The sequence below is a fragment of the Xiphias gladius genome, chromosome 9 (assembly GCF_016859285.1).
Source record: "Xiphias gladius isolate SHS-SW01 ecotype Sanya breed wild chromosome 9, ASM1685928v1, whole genome shotgun sequence".
Taxonomy (NCBI): domain Eukaryota; kingdom Metazoa; phylum Chordata; class Actinopteri; order Istiophoriformes; family Xiphiidae; genus Xiphias; species Xiphias gladius.
Window position 1 is genome coordinate 13,872,084 of NC_053408.1, and position 16,196 is coordinate 13,888,279.

A 16,196-nucleotide genomic window follows, 5' to 3' on the forward strand; every position below is an offset into this window, starting at 1 on the left:
TCTTCACACGGAGGTCAAAGTTCAGGGTCAGGAGCTCTCAACTAAAAGGGGATTGGGATGTCTTGCTCAATGACACTTCAGCAGGGTGGATGTGGTCTGTGCAGGCTCCGGGTCCACCAGTTAAACGCTCTTTCCTCTAAGATCTTATAACGCTTGATATAACATTTAAATCAATTTGATATTGTTGGACAACTCATGTGGACACAGTAGATTTATTTTGGGAAAACAGAAATTGCTTAATGGCTGCAATTGTAATGTTTTGGCGCCCCCATCTGACTTGCAACGGTATTGATTTTTTCTTCAGATTTGCAGTTGCAGACACTACCTTATCATACTGATCATTTAACTCATTGGCTCTCAATCCTTTTTGGCTTATATCCCATTTTAGAACAAATTATTATATACTTGGAACCCTTAAGATTTTAATAGATCTGTATCCTTTATTTCACAAGGCAAAAGCAAAACTGGGAAAACTCAGGAAAAGAATTTTGTGTGATGGTATTGTTTTGTTTTGTGTATTTTTTTTTTCCTTCAGTCAACTTGAGACATGTGGTGTCCTAACCCCCAGCTAGATACCACTGAATAAAATCGATCTCCCTAACATTTAAAAACAGTCTGCTCCATCCAACAGGTACAATGCAAGCTTCAACAGCCAAAGACGTTGGATCTTTTTACCAGCCAAAGAGCAAACAGAATGCAGGGGGTAGACAGTTGTTTGTACATTAGCAGAAGAGAAATGACTTGCAATAGTAAATACAAACTATAGACATTATTAACCAATTATTTAATGTTAATAACTGAGAGGTACTGGAAAACCACATGAAATGGCATGTGATAAACATGACTGTGCATGAAATGCATGATCATTTTAAACAGCACTGTAGTGAGTGAAAAAATCCCTGAATTGTTATATATGTTATCCACTACTAAGATTGTAAACACATATAATACAGTAGGTATACTATGTTAGTTTTCAACTCCTACAGCCACTTATCAATACACTCTTCAGACAGCAGTGGTTGAGATACACCACAAACACTGTATATTTAGCACATCAGTACTGTAGACGGCCCATAAATTCCTCGTTTTAAGCATTAACTTGTTTCATTTCTTTTCAGATGACCAATAACCTGAAAGAAAATAAGAGAGATAAGTGGATTAAGATGGGTTATACTGTATTCTTGTCATTTAAACATTCTCTTTAACTTTGATATGACACAATCCATTACAAGATGACTTCATTCTCAGTCATACTGTCTCTATACATGGATCTCAAGCCACACCTCCTCCTACACACCTGGGTCAGGAGGAGGACAGGAGAGCCCCTATTCACAGTTTAGCGGATTTAGAGGAGGCTATACCCAACAGCATGGAGATGTCATTGGCTGAGGTCAACCACGCCCCACCATCCGCCACCAGGATGGCTCCAGTCACATATGAGGATGCCGGGCTGGCCAAGAAAAGAGTGCAGTGGGCCATCTCTGTCTTGTTGCCTGCTCGCTGCAAAGGAATAGACTGGAGGGCACCAGCAGCCTCCCCTATAGGGCCACCTGACAGATTTAAAAGGAAAAAAGAAAAATCCACGCTCAGGGACTCTTACTTGTGCCATGAAAGATGAGTTCAAGTCCCTCTTTACTAGCACCTTCCATCTTGTTCTATATATGTTCTTATTAATGGATACAAACTGGATGTTATTTAACGCTATTAATTATATTAAAATGGTAATTGTTACAATTATGTTTTCAATCAACTGACTTTTCAGTGTTTCGATTGCAATTTCATTAAGTTTGCATTTGTACTATTACCAATTCCAGTGGAATAGACTGGCAATTTCAACCATTTATCCATCACTTCTAGTCAACTATTTCAACTCTTTATTCGTTGCTTTTAGCTAACTTTTCAACTGTTTACTCATTACATTTAGCAAACTATTTCTATTGCATATCCATTCTTTGAGCTCACTACTTCAAATCTTTAGTGATTAGATTTCCTTTTCTAGCTTGCCAGCTAGTTTTCACACACTCTCAACTGCAACATGTAGTGTTAATGTGTTGCAACTCATTCAGGTTGATGGGCAGCTTACTGGTTATACTGAATTTACTAAAAATGTGCATCACGGTAATTCCCATCACTTTAAGTTTAGCTGAGTTAATATGTTGAGCTTTCTACGCACCCCTGGCAACTGCAGAGGGACCCACTGGGATACAAGTGCCAGGTTGGGATTCACTGCTATACGTCACACTGTGATGTTTAACGAATTCCAAGGCCATCTGTTTGATCAAAAGTGTCGTCAATTTTTAATCTGCTTTTCTACTTCTATTAGTAATTCCTGGCCTTTCCCATCATGATTTTCATTAAGATTACCAGTGATGATAATGGCATAGCGGCAAGAGAGAAAGAGATTTAAAAAAAGGAAAAATATGTAATATGTGAACAAAAACCATTTGACTACACATAATAATATACATAATAATATTCTATAAACCATGCAATAAAGCATATAGCATTAACGAATAACAACAGCCCCAAAAGTTCCATTTCTGGACAACCTCCCATCTGTTTCTGAAATAATTGCATCCTGTAAGAGATCGAACCATTATAACAAAGGACTACTTGTTTAATGTACAACTGCGAAATTAGCAGTTTAGTGAATATTGTGTTTACCCAGTCTGCGGAATCCCTCTGTGCCAGAGATAGGACCTGGAGCCACAGCATTGACTCTCACCCCACTGGGGCCCCACTCCACAGCCAGGTGCTTGGTCATAGCATCTGCCGAGGGAACATTGAGTTATTAGATTCTCATTTTGAAACCATTGTACAACACCAAAAATGCTCTTACCATTTGCAGCCTTAGCAGAGCCTGCATGCACCTGGAGGACCTGCCCCTTGTATCCAAGTGTTGCAGAGATGTTCACTATGTTGCCACCATGATCCTGCACACAGAAATGATTGGAGACTCAAAAATCAATACAGTAAGTAAATAAAAAATGAGCTTCAGAGAGCAGAGGCCGCAGTTTAAATCCCATTCAGCTATGAGAAGGCATTCAATAATCTGTGATTTTTAATGTCCTCTCTTGGTAATCAGGGGGAATTGCAGAAATTGCAGTAAACAATGTATTGTACCTTGAACCACTTCTCATAAACCACTTTGCTGGTGTTGAATGTACCCATAGTGTCTATCTCCATTACTGTCTTGAAGGCATTGAAGGAGAGTGAGGTAGCCGGGCAGAGGAAGTTTCCAGCAGCATCTGTCAAAAGCAGCACCATGATTCTAAGCAAGGCCAAAATTATTACACACCTCTGAACAAAAAAAAAAAATCCCTTGCAAGAGAGGCAAAGGAGTTGAATTTTTCATTACTGCTAAAGCTACAAATGCATTCATTAGGAGGTACATTGATGACATTCAGATCACCTTGCATAGGTGATCTCAGCTTGCATAGGTGATCTGAATTTGATTTGATAACTAATAATCTTGTAGTTTGTAACAGGGGGGTGCAAAGATAGAAAACAGATGCAACATCAGAAAAGTTGATGATTAAACCAAAGCCTTTCACACTTGAACTTTGATCAAAGTACATCTACATTTACTTATTTGCACCCATGTTAGCAGGATGCATTGTAGAATGACAACTAGTTCATGGGTGAGAGACTGCTCCCACCACAAGCTCATTAATCACCAGCACAAAAAAAATATTTTTAGACTTGTGCATAAGAGGTCACATACTGTTAATAAGGATATCTATACGGCCCAACTCTCTCAGTGTCTCATCCACAGCTGCTGCAATGCTCTCAGGCTTCCTCACATCCATACACAAAGGGAGACAGCGGCGTCCTGACACAGCAGACAGCTTTTTAGCTGCCTAGGGAGACACACAGTCATATTACATGAGGCCAGCACATTAACATTTAGTCATGGTTTAACATATCTTTTAGGATTGTGGAAGTTGTGCAAGAGGAATAACCTCTTTGAGCTTGTCCAAGTTCCTGCTGGCAATCACTGTGTCACAGCCATGCCTGAAGGGATAAAGAAAAGAGTGAAATATGACTTGTGGACGTATGATATGTGGAAAGACAAAGAAACAACAGTAAAGAGAACAGACTGTAAAGTGTGGATATGAACATGAATACCTGCACAGGTAAGGCTAAAAGGGAGACAGTGGTAGTAATAAGTAGGGCAAGGGGTGAGGACAGGAACAAGAGAACGCAAGGTCAAAAATTCGGGAAATGTTAGAACCAAGAACAGTAGCTTAGTCTTGGGGTGAACCTCAAGTCCACAAATCTAGCTGCCAGCACTATAAACAGCCAGGACACAAAGTTACAAGGTGTGGCGTTGATTTTTATAAAAGATCAACTATTTCTGCCACATGAGCGTGTGGTATATTAACGAACTAATTCAACTTTTGTCACACAAACACAAGCAAATGATGAAAACGTGACTGTCAGATAACACAACTAGACGGTTTAAAGTGCAACTACATACTATCTCCCTCACACATTTTACTGTTTTAGACTAAAGGTAATGACATAATGCTGACACAGCATTGACTCTCACCCCACTGGGGCCCCACTCCACAGCCAGGTGCTTGGTCATAGCATCTGCCGAGGGAACATTGAGTTATTAGATTCTCATTTTGAAACCATTGTACAACACCAAAAATGCTCTTACCATTTGCAGCCTTAGCAGAGCCTGCATGCACCTGGAGGACCTGCCCCTTGTATCCAAGTGTTGCAGAGATGTTCACTATGTTGCCACCATGATCCTGCACACAGAAATGATTGGAGACTCAAAAATCAATACAGTAAGTAAATAAAAAATGAGCTTCAGAGAGCAGAGGCCGCAGTTTAAATCCCATTCAGCTATGAGAAGGCATTCAATAATCTGTGATTTTTAATGTCCTCTCTTGGTAATCAGGGGGAATTGCAGAAATTGGAGTAAACAATTTTCTTATAGCACCCTTAACTTGAAGTTAAGAAATAGTGTGTCACACAGATAGATGAAAAATGTATTGTACCTTGAACCACTTCTCATAAACCACTTTGCTGGTGTTGAATGTACCCATAGTGTCTATCTCCATTACTGTCTTGAAGGCATTGAAGGAGAGTGAGGTAGCCGGGCAGAGGAAGTTTCCAGCAGCATCTGTCAAAAGCAGCACCATGATTCTAAGCAAGGCCAAAATTATTACACACCTCTGAACAAAAAAAAAAAATCCCTTGCAAGAGAGGCAAAGGAGTTGAATTTTTCATTACTGCTAAAGCTACAAATGCATTCATTAGGAGGTACATTGATGACATTCAGATCACCTTGCATAGGTGATCTCAGCTTGCATAGGTGATCTGAATTTGATTTGATAACTAATAATCTTGTAGTTTGTAACAGGGATTTGGGTGCAAAGATAGAAAACAGATGCAACATCAGAAAAGTTGATGATTAAACCAAAGCCTTTCACACTTGAACTTTGATCAAAGTACATCTACATTTACTTATTTGCACCCATGTTAGCAGGATGCATTGTAGAATGACAACTAGTTCATGGGTGAGAGACTGCTCCCACCACAAGCTCATTAATCACCAGCACAAAAAAATATTTTTTAGACTTGTGCATAAGAGGTCACATACTGTTAATAAGGATATCTATACGGCCCAACTCTCTCAGTGTCTCATCCACAGCTGCTGCAATGCTCTCAGGCTTCCTCACATCCATACACAAAGGGAGACAGCGGCGTCCTGACACAGCAGACAGCTTTTTAGCTGCCTAGGGAGACACACAGTCATATTACATGAGGCCAGCACATTAACATTTAGTCATGGTTTAACATATCTTTTAGGATTGTGGAAGTTGTGTAAGAGGAATAACCTCTTTGAGCTTGTCCAAGTTCCTGCTGGCAATCACTGTGTCACAGCCATGCCTGAAGAGATAAAGAAAAGAGTGAAATATGACTTTGTGGAAAGACAAAGAAACAACAGTAAAGAGAACAGACTGTAAAGTGTGGATATGAACATGAATACCTGCACAGGTAAGGCTAAAAGGGAGACAGTGGGAGTAATAAGTAGGGCAAGGGGTGAGGACAGGAACAAGAGAACGCAAGGTCAAAAATTCGGGAAATGTTAGAACCAAGAACAGTAGCTTAGTCTTGGGGTGAACCTCAAGTCCACAAATCTAGCTGCCAGCACTATAAACAGCCAGGACACAAAGTTACAAGGTGTGGCGTTGATTTTTATAAAAGATCAACTATTTCTGCCACATGAGCGTGTGGTATATTAACGAACTAATTCAACTTTTGTCACACAAACACAAGCAAATGATGAAAACGTGACTGTCAGATAACACAACTAGACGGTTTAAAGTGCAACTACATACTATCTCCCTCACACATTTTACTGTTTTAGACTAAAGGTAATGACATAATGCTGACACAGCATTGACTCTCCATATTAGAGATTTATTCTTAAACCATACATTCACCCATTAATGTAAGAGGAATGACATTTGACAAAGTATTGATACTTCTGAAAGATCTGTGCTTGCTATAGGGAAACAAGCAGGCACTCCCTCTCACCTCATGAAGATTTCAGCTATCCTGAGTCCAATTCCAGATCCACCACCCGTGATAAAAGCAACCTGATCCCTGAAAAATAGCGCGCAAATCCTCAAAAGGTCACATCATGCAGTCATTAGAATGATGAGCAGTTAAACAAAAAGTAATCATGGACAAAGCCATCTACAGACAGCGGTGTGAAATGCAGTAAATTAATCTAAAAGCACATCTTTTCATGCTTACTTTAGTAAATTTGGACTGTAGATGTGTGTGTATGAAGTCAGACAGTCATCTGTATCAACATCTTCGGGCAACGGTTCTCCCTTTTTCTGCAGCTCTGCCATACTGATAAATAATGCATGTCAAATAGATGCAATCACAGTGGCATTACCATAATCTAAATCCAGAAACTGACTGGTTTGTAAATAAAAGGAATAGCACAAAATAACAGAAACACCTTGCACAATACAGTAGCCCGCTGAAGCAGTTTGGATCTATTTAATAATATTTGTTTTTACCAGGACTATCAGATATTTAAATTCAACTAAAATATTGTTTTTACTGTCTTTCAGTCGTTGTTCATAAGAATCTACTTGTTCCTATTTTTACCCTTTTATTTTGAAATATCTGTGGGAACATGTTGTCATGGACTTACCCCCTGCCACATTAGAGAATGTAAAATAAATCACCGTTACAGTGGCAGAAACTGCCAAAGTAATGTAAAACTGAATGCCAATAAGCCTTATAGGTGAGCCATCAGTAATGTTGTAGATGAGTTGTCAAAGCAGTTACTCAGAGAGGTCGCGATGGTACATCAACTTTAGCACCTTTAGGTTTGTGGCAAGCTGAGGAGTCGCAAACATTTTGGCACAAAACAGAGGAAAACTGAATTACCGAAGCGTAGAAAAAGTGACACAGACCACACAGCAATCAGTTAGTCAATATTATGGCTTTTAACAGTCCAGGACTGTGCGGTAAAGTTGCGTTAGCTGCTGTCGCGTTACCTGCTGAAGGAAACGAGCTAGCGTTTTTAGTGCTGAAAAAAGAACCGCTTAAATATCTATTGTTGAAACACGACCTCCACACGAAGCAGTTACCCACATCTGACGAGGTACCTTAACATTTACTACTCACCCACAAGCTGCCCGCCCCCAGCAGGAACTATTAGTACCTCGGACGCTTACTTTTTCGACATCCTTCAATGATGCATTATGGACAATGGAGTCCGTCGGGTGTGTGAGCGTTCAAGAGCGTTGCTGCCCGGACGTGTTTGCGTTAGTTTAGGAGGGAATGTGTAATGATAAGGAGAATATACAAATGAAACAGGGTTAAAATTCAGGAAATGATTTAAGTCCTAAACTTTAGAGGTTTTATTTGAGTCGTGCCTGGGAGAGAAACCGAATCAGACAACAGCTTGTTCGAGGGACTGTAAAGGTCTTTTCAGTCCAGGGAGCAAAGGAAAATCCAGCGATTCTGTTGCTCTTCACCATTGCTCACCATCTTCTAGGATGGCACCAGCAAGGGGCCTCTCCAGTAAACTAACACTGAAATAAACGATCCAGGGTGTATCATTTCAGCTTCGAGGCTGATCAGTGTGCATTGGAGCAGAGAGTGGCCCATATTGATCTGTACTTTGGGATTTACTCTTGGGAAAAGCCCTATGCAATGGATCCTTCAAAGGCGTTAGGGATGGATATTTTTCCTCTGCACTTAGGCTGCGTGACTGCAGACACATGCCCGAGTGGATCAGAAATGTAAGCTGAGTGCTTTGGTAATTTGATTTGTTTTTCAGGAGACAGGAGTAAACAGGAAAAAAAGAGATGCACATTTGGATGTGCATTAAAGTAAATGATAATGGATGCTTATTTGCACTTTTGCATTTCTGTCCATTTTTGGCAGCCAGGTGGCACTATATATCAGCATTTTCTGCTCGAATCCACAAAGATAAAACCATTTGCAGCAGTCTGTGTGAACCTACAGTAAACCTGCAGAAGACTGCCTCCTACTATAAATACTTAAGATTTACTGGTAATTAAATTGTACACAAACAGTTCATGAGATGTTCATGTTTATAGATTTATGTTTTATGGTGGTGATTTGTAATTTCCAGTGGCATTTTGGGTCATCCACTTTCTCTTTCTGTTTTCCTTTATTTTCAGATGAGATGTTTTTTTCTAGGTCTCTTTCAGTTTTAACTGTACACATAAAAAATAAATTGCTGTCTGTACTAGCACTGTATCTTAGCAGTTCATATCATTTTTTCTAATGTGTTTCAATAAATGAAGTGAAGGGAGACCTTGTAACTTTTTTACTTTTAAACATTGTGTACCAGGAACACAAGTAGTGAAGAGTCATTAAGTCAACAAAACAAACTAATTAGCAAAAGTCGAATTAACAACCTCCAATGTCTATTCAAAGTTTGCTAATGTTAGCTAGTATTAGCCACCATACACTACTGGTCATACTAGACCCAGTAAGATGCAAGGATGTGTTTGTTTATCCACTCATCTTTTTCTGTAAGAGAATGAAAGCGCTACTTTGTATTTCAAAAGATACATAGTCTTGCTTTAAAAAAAGAGTCAAGACTCCATTGTCAAAGGCTGCTTGTTATACATGTTTTAAAGAAAATATCCTGATGCAGGAACATAAAGGCTAGTACAAAAGACTGCCATTATACAGACAACCACAATCACAGACTCAGACAGTTAATTGTTGCAATGAGCCTGGCACAGCTCAAGTCATAGAGGTCCATTTTCCCCTGCTGGCCGGAGGCCAGAGCAGACCTACAACCCCACAGAACTGACAGCTGGTCCCGGGCTCTGTCCATGTTTTTGCGCCTGGTCTGTCTGTGCATGTTTGCTCTGGCCTTCTGCTGGAGGGTTTGACTTGCCACTGTGTCCGTCCTCCTCCAGGCCAACCAGTCTGCTGCTGACCTCCCACAGCTTTTGAGCCACCTCGTCATCCAGGGCCTGGGGCGCTGGTTCCTTTTCTGTCATCACATCATAGTAGCATCCCGTCACACCCTCCATCTCCTCAGACACGGCCAGGTAGATGCTGGGCTGGGCTCCAAGTTCTGGGCTCTTCACCAACAGGGAGAAAAAGGGACCTGTATGGGGGTGGTGGTGGCCACAGAGAGGTTTGATGGATTAAAACTCCAATCAAATACAAATACTTCAATAAAAGAATTGACCAATGTCAAATATGAGTTCAAGTAATAACTGGGTCCATGCTGTTGTCTGTGGTATATGAAAAAATGAAACACTTACATGAAGGTGCATCAATTACCTGTGTTCACATCCAAATCTGGCACATTTTGTATTGTGGAATTTTATTATCTTCTTCACTGACTGTAAATGATCTCAATACCAAACACTTTTCTCCCCACAGTGGAGGATGTTTATTACCCAAGAGTGCATCGAGTAATTAAAAAAATACTCATTGCAAAGTAAAAAAAAAAAAAAAAAAAAGAAGATGAATCCATTCACCAATTCCCAGAATGAGTATTGAGAAGCTGTAGCAGCAACAGCATTTGAAGTGCTGGTGTAGTGGTGAGTTCAGATTTCAGAGATTTTATTTGAAGTGTGATATAATCTTCTAAGGGGTGTTTGAGGTGATGTAGAACATGTAGCTGTAGAGGGAAACTCTTGCAGCTCTGATTTTGGTGATTTTTGTTTTAAATTCAGTTGAGGTATCACATGCTCCTGTAATGGTTGAAAAACTGCTACAACCTTTGAATTTATAAAGTCCAAGACCAGATTTAGAGTAGAAAATTTTAGGTACTTGTACGTTACTTAAGTATTTCCATTTAATGCCAATTAATAGTACTACTCCACTACATTTCATAGGGAAATATTGCATTTTTTACTTCACTACATTTACTTCACAGCTTTTGTTAGTAATAACTTTACTATTTAAGGTTTTTCATACAAAACCTATGACGAGCTTATAAATTACAATGCATTGTCTTTAATTAAACTACCCAACAGTTTATGAAATAGTTAAAACATTAGCTCCACCTCAACCAACTACAACGGTAAAATGCTTGTTACTCATTTTTCTACTCAATGTAACAATAAAATATATAATAATAATAGTCACAAGGGCCAGCTTTTACTATTGGTATTAAAATATCGTATAGTTTTGTTAATAATACTTATGTACTTTTAATTTAGTACCATTTCCAATACAGGACTCTGACTAGTAATGTAGTATTTTTACAGTGTGGCATTGCTACTTTCACTTAAGTAAATGATCTGAATACTTCCTCCACCACTGCACAAAATCAATAACATAACCTAAAATCAAAAAGCAGAGGCACAAAGTTAAGTATATTTTGAGTTGTAGTTCTAAAGTTGAAATTTTGTGGATAGGAACTTTTCATAACAGAAAAGTGGTCTGTTATTGTTAAATTTTTGCGTATTTCTATATTCTACATCCCTAGGACCAGTCTGTGATGCCAGGAGTATGCATGCCTTGGTCCCCGCCTTTGCTTGCTGCCCAGCTTGCAAAGCAGCAAACCCCAGTGCCTACTGCTGTGTGTGGTAGGCCCCCAGGGCGGTGTCTCCAAAAAGTTCTTTCTGGCTAGATCCGACCAAACCCCATGGGTCAAGGCCCGACCACCAGATGCTCAACCTTAAGCACCGGGTGTGGATGAGATTCGCCTTGACATGCTGAAGCGTCTGGTAATTGTTGGAGTCTCTTTGCTATAACATGCCTCTTCTCTGTCGCGAGTGGTGTTTCCCCATTTTTAAAAGAGGGAACCACAGCATGTGCTCAAATTATGAGGGTATCACACTGCTCAGCCTCAGTGGGAATGTCTGTTCCAGGGTACTGGAAAGGAGGCTCTGATCGATTGCTGAACCTCTTATTCAGGAGGAACAATGCGGGCTACGCCTTGGCCATGGAACAGTGGACCAATTCTTGACCCTTGCGGGGTTGCTGGGGGGGTCATGGGAGTTTGAATATCCAGTCTACATGTGTTTTGTGGACTTGGAGAGGCTTACAACTGTGTCCCCTGTGTGACCCTGTGTTGGGTACTGCGGGAGTATAGGGTACCGGGGCCGCTTCTATCAGCCATCAAGTCATTGTATAACCGAATTGAGAGCAGAGTCTGTATTCTTGGCACAAAGTCAGACATGTTTTCTGTGGGTGTTGAATGCCAAGGTTGCCCCTTGTCTCCAATCCTGTGTGTGATATTTCATGGATAGGATCTCAATGTGCAGCCAGGGTTAGGAGAGTGTCCGTTTGGGAACCTCAGAATTGCGAGTTTGTATTTTGCAAGTTATGTGGTTCTGTTGACTTCATTAGACCATGACCTTCAGCAAACACTGGGGCGGTTTGTAGCCGAGTGGGAAGCGACCGGGATCAGAGTCAGCACCTCCAAGTCTGAGGCCATGGTTCTATGCCGGAAAACGGTGGATTGCTCCCTCCAGGTTTGGTGTGAATTGCTGCCCCATGCAAAGGAATTTAAGTATCTCAGGGTCTTGTTCACAAGTGACGGTAAAATGGAGCGCGAGATGGATGGGCACATTGGTGCATCATCAGCAGCAACGTGGACATTGTCACGGACCACTGTGGTGAGGAGGGAGCTGAGCCGGAAGGCAAAACTTTCACTTTGCCAGTCGATCCACATTCCAACCCTCAACTATGGTCATGACTTGTGGTTTTTGATCGAAATGAGGTCATGGATAAAAGCAATCAAAATTAATTTCCTCCATAGGGTGTCTGGAGTGAGCCTTCGGGATAGGGTGAGGAGCTTGGACATACAGAGGGAGCTCAAAGTGGAGCTGCTGCTCCTTCACATCGAAAGGAGCCAGTTGAAGTGGTTTGGGCATCTGAGTAGGATGCCTCCTGGGCGCCTTCTTTTGAAGGTTTTCCAGGCCTGTCCAACTGGGGTGAGAGTTGGACCCAGAACTTGCTGGAGGGATTACATATCCCATCTGGCCATGTGAACGCCTCAGGGTCCCCCAGGAGGAGCTGGAAAATGTTGCTGGGGAGAGGGATGTCTGGAATAACCTGCTTAGCCTGCTGCCACCGTGACCCGACCCCGTATAAACGTAAGAAAATGGATGGATGGATGGATATTTATACAAAAAAAGAAGATAATAATACAAAGTTCACTGAGACCAATGCAACATATCAGAGTCTGTACAGCATAAGCTGATTGGTGCATATGCATTAGGTAAGTACAACCTGACTGGATTTATTGATTTCTCTAAATTCAGAGTCTAATAAGGAAGCAGAATACTCACTGAGCACAGAGCTCGAGAACTGTGATTGGTGCAGGCCGGTGTGCCTCCCGAGCTCTGTGGCAACAACGCCTGGGTGTACAGCATTCACAGTGACTCCTGTTCCTGTTATATACACACACACATACACACACACACACACACACACACACAGAGCATTGTTTAAAAATATATATCCAATGGCCAATTACAAACAAGAACATAGGCCATACCCCCTCCCACACATGCCCACGTATGCAACATCCAGTAGACTTGCCTTGTAATCGCTTGGCGAGTTCTCTGGTGAACAGAACATTGGCAAGCTTGCTCTGACAGTACGCCTGCTTGGTATCAAACTTCTTCTTCTCCCAGTTCAAATCCTCAAAGTCAATCTTTCCAACGATGTGGGCGAGTGAGGTCAGGTTGATCACTCTGCTGGGGGCGGACTCTTTCAACTTATTCAGCAGAAGATTTGTCAATAAGAAGTGGCCTGGTGGAAGAGAGAAACTGTCCAAATCAGGTAATGCTGGAGTAAGGGAGAGTTTATTAGAATGTAAAAACAATTTAGATGTATTTCCTTATAGACAGTTTTTTTTTTTCAGTCAGCCAAAGTAAGTACCTAAGTGATTAACTCCAAACTGCATGTCAAAGCCATCTTCTGTCTTCCATGCTGGACATCTCATGACCCCTGCATTGTTTATCAGCACATCCACTCTCTGCTCATCTACAAGACAATAAAGGTCATATTCAACAAACTGTTACTGACCCTGCTTTATTTCTTTTATATAGCACATGATATGTTTTGTTTCCTCACATTGTTTGACTCTCTCTGCAAATTCTCGGATGGATTTCATGGAGGCCAGGTCGAGGTGACATGCGTAAACGTGAGGATTCAGGGTCTTCCCTCGTATTTCCTTTGCAGCTGCCTCGCACTTCTCCATGTCCCGACATCCCATAATGATCCGACCCCCTGACGATGTGGGAATGGGAAAAGGAGTATCAGCTAGAGCAAAACAACTGCTTAAGATTTTTTATATTGTGTCTTTTTGCACCAAACCAAAGTGACGTCATATTTTCTGCACACCTCTCTTGGCCAGCTCTTGAGCAGTCTCTTTCCCGATCCCTCTGTTGGCTCCTGTAATAACCACAGTCTTTCCAGTAATGGTAGCCTTACTAGTACACCGGCCTCCAGTCACATAGTTCCTACGGGAGGAATTAAAACAAAGTACAGTGCTGTAGTTAGGCACATGAAATTGTAACACAAAATAAGAGGTATAATCGGCACCATAAGGGATGACTCCTCTGTGGATTCACTATGGGTGTGTGTGAGCTTTAAAGATGACTATTACCCAATCTTCAAGAGAGTCCCTTTGACAAATTCTAGTTTTAAGACCTTCATTATTTCACTTTTGCGTTTATACCTTACATATATCTTCTATATTTATGTTTTTAATCGAATTACCACACAGCACATTTGGGGTGATCTAATAATCCATCATAGGAATACTGTACATTGCACAAGGGGGCGGGGGGTGGGGGCATTAATAAGGGGCAAACAGCTCATTTTAGTGCCTCACAGGTTAATCTGGCCATGACTTTTGTTTTTGTGACAGAGACTAAACATTTGGACCTGATCTTCACCAACATGCATTTGGTCCTGGACTTGACTTCAGGTCAACTACAGTGGCTCATCATGTTCTATCTCATTAAGTGAGATAACACATGGAAGACCAAAGAATCCCCTAGAGTTAACACTAGCCTTATTAACTGGGAATGGGTGATAAGAATATTATTGACACCTTTACTGTCTATTCAGTCCAGTACAATGGCCCTGTTATAAATGCTGCATCTGTGAAGCATATCCAACTATAGAACTGAGCCAATGAGTCTGTACTTTTTTGGAATTGTTATACTGGATTGTAAAGCAGCAGTTAAATGTTGTCCCCTCAAAACACAAGAGAAAAAAATAACTTGACATAATTAGAATACCTGATAATGTACAGCAATTCACTCCAGTACAATAGCCGGGTTTTGACTGAGTTAACTGAATTTTATGGGTTACACGGAAGTGTTGCAGGACTACTGTGTATTGTATGCGTTAGATATAGACGTTCAACATATTGCGCCCTAGCTCCGAGTCTGAACTTAAATGCAGTTTAAAATATACAGCTACATCGTGATACACTGGCCTTCCGTCGCATTATGAAGAGTTAACTCACTTCAGTAAAACAGCGCATCCAAACACTGTCCCAAAAACAGAAACTGGAAAAATATATTTGCTCATGACTCCGGAATAATGTTGACGACAAAATATACCATCGAAATGTTTTAACGCTGTTTCCACAGCTGATTTGACAACTCCTGTGCAGTTGCACAAGGTTACGCGCGCATAGTTTTACCGTCATCAACTAGTCCCGACCAACCGCAAAGAGCAAAAACTCAATGGCATTATGGGAAATGTAGTCCCAATTTGAATTTTTACCTCTAGAAAAAGCAGTAAGCAGTAGCTCAAAGTTTGGGGTTTTTGTAACATTGTTGCATGGAATTTGTAGGTAACTGTAATGTAACTCAACAGCCACATAAAGACAATTACAAAACCAGCCCACTACCACCTTAAAAACACAGTGAGAATTAAAGGATTTCTGTCTAGACAAGATACTGAAAAAGTTGTTCATAGGTTTATTTTCAGCAGGCTAGATTATTGTAATGGTGCCTTCACAGGTCTTAGTAAAAAAAAACAGAAAAAAAGAGAGACACAGACAGCTGCAATTCATCCAGACCGCTGCCGCCAGAGACCTCACTAACACCTAGAAAGTGGAACAAATTACACCAGTCCTTAAATATCTGCACTGGCTTCATGTGTGTCAGAGGATAGATTTTAAAATCCTATTACTTGTCTATGAAGCACTAAATGGTCTCGGGCCTAAATACATCTCTGATTTACTTGTACGTTACTCAGCATCCAGACCCCTCAGGTCATCTGGGACAGGTGTACACAGTGTTCCCAGGATCAAAACCAAGCAAGGTGAAACAGCTTTTAGTTTCTATGCCCCTGACCTGTGAAACAAGCTTCCTGAATGTAGGAGGTTTACTAAAACTGTCAGCTCATTTAAAACATTATTGCTTGCTGTGGGGTTCCAATAAATTAAATACATAACGTCTTTTAAATCTGTAACTATTTATTTGCTTGTTTTTGCTTATGTTTCTGTATTGTCCTTTAAATGCCTTTTTAATGTCCTCTTAATGTCTTATTTTTCATGTATTTCTTCTAATTGCACTTTGAATTGCCTTGTGTCTGAATGGTGCTATATAAATAAACTTGCCTGGCCCTGCCTTGCCTTAAAAATCTACAAAACTACATTAAGACTTTGAATGCTATTTTGTTGATCCAGAGAAATTCACCTGAACAAAATCCCTTTACTGAAAATCAGT

At 40.7% G+C, this 16,196-nt stretch overlaps 2 protein-coding genes across 10 annotated transcripts; both read right to left on the reverse strand.

Moving 5' to 3' along the window:
- Window positions 1-765: 765 nt before the first annotated feature.
- On the reverse strand, window positions 766-7,830 carry decr2 (2,4-dienoyl CoA reductase 2, peroxisomal). Of its 9 annotated transcripts, XM_040136024.1 has the most exons (11): window positions 7,542-7,665; window positions 7,193-7,382; window positions 6,781-6,882; window positions 6,559-6,627; window positions 5,856-5,907; window positions 5,618-5,753; window positions 5,013-5,137; window positions 4,667-4,760; window positions 2,665-2,769; window positions 1,298-1,550; window positions 766-1,130 (listed from the first exon to the last, which is right to left on the reverse strand). In XM_040136024.1, the coding sequence occupies exons 3-10, from the start codon at window positions 6,879-6,881 to the stop codon at window positions 1,330-1,332; spliced, it is 903 nt and encodes a 300-aa protein (XP_039991958.1). In that variant the 5' UTR covers window position 6,882; window positions 7,193-7,382; window positions 7,542-7,665; the 3' UTR covers window positions 766-1,130; window positions 1,298-1,329. The 9 variants fall into 9 exon arrangements, with proteins under 9 accessions (XP_039991958.1, XP_039991956.1, XP_039991953.1 ...); XM_040136022.1 differs by lacking the exons at window positions 7,193-7,382; window positions 7,542-7,665 and adding an exon at window positions 7,709-7,830; XM_040136019.1 differs by lacking the exons at window positions 7,193-7,382; window positions 7,542-7,665 and adding an exon at window positions 7,722-7,814 and having other exon boundaries at window positions 1,362-1,550.
- Window positions 7,831-8,830: 1,000 nt separating this feature from the next.
- LOC120794479 (retinol dehydrogenase 13-like) lies at window positions 8,831-15,175 on the reverse strand. Its single transcript, XM_040135586.1, has 7 exons — window positions 14,984-15,175; window positions 13,849-13,967; window positions 13,579-13,734; window positions 13,384-13,488; window positions 13,042-13,254; window positions 12,789-12,890; window positions 8,831-9,643 (listed from the first exon to the last, which is right to left on the reverse strand). The coding sequence occupies exons 1-7, from the start codon at window positions 15,046-15,048 to the stop codon at window positions 9,321-9,323; spliced, it is 1,083 nt and encodes a 360-aa protein (XP_039991520.1). The 5' UTR covers window positions 15,049-15,175; the 3' UTR covers window positions 8,831-9,320.
- Window positions 15,176-16,196: the final 1,021 nt, after the last annotated feature.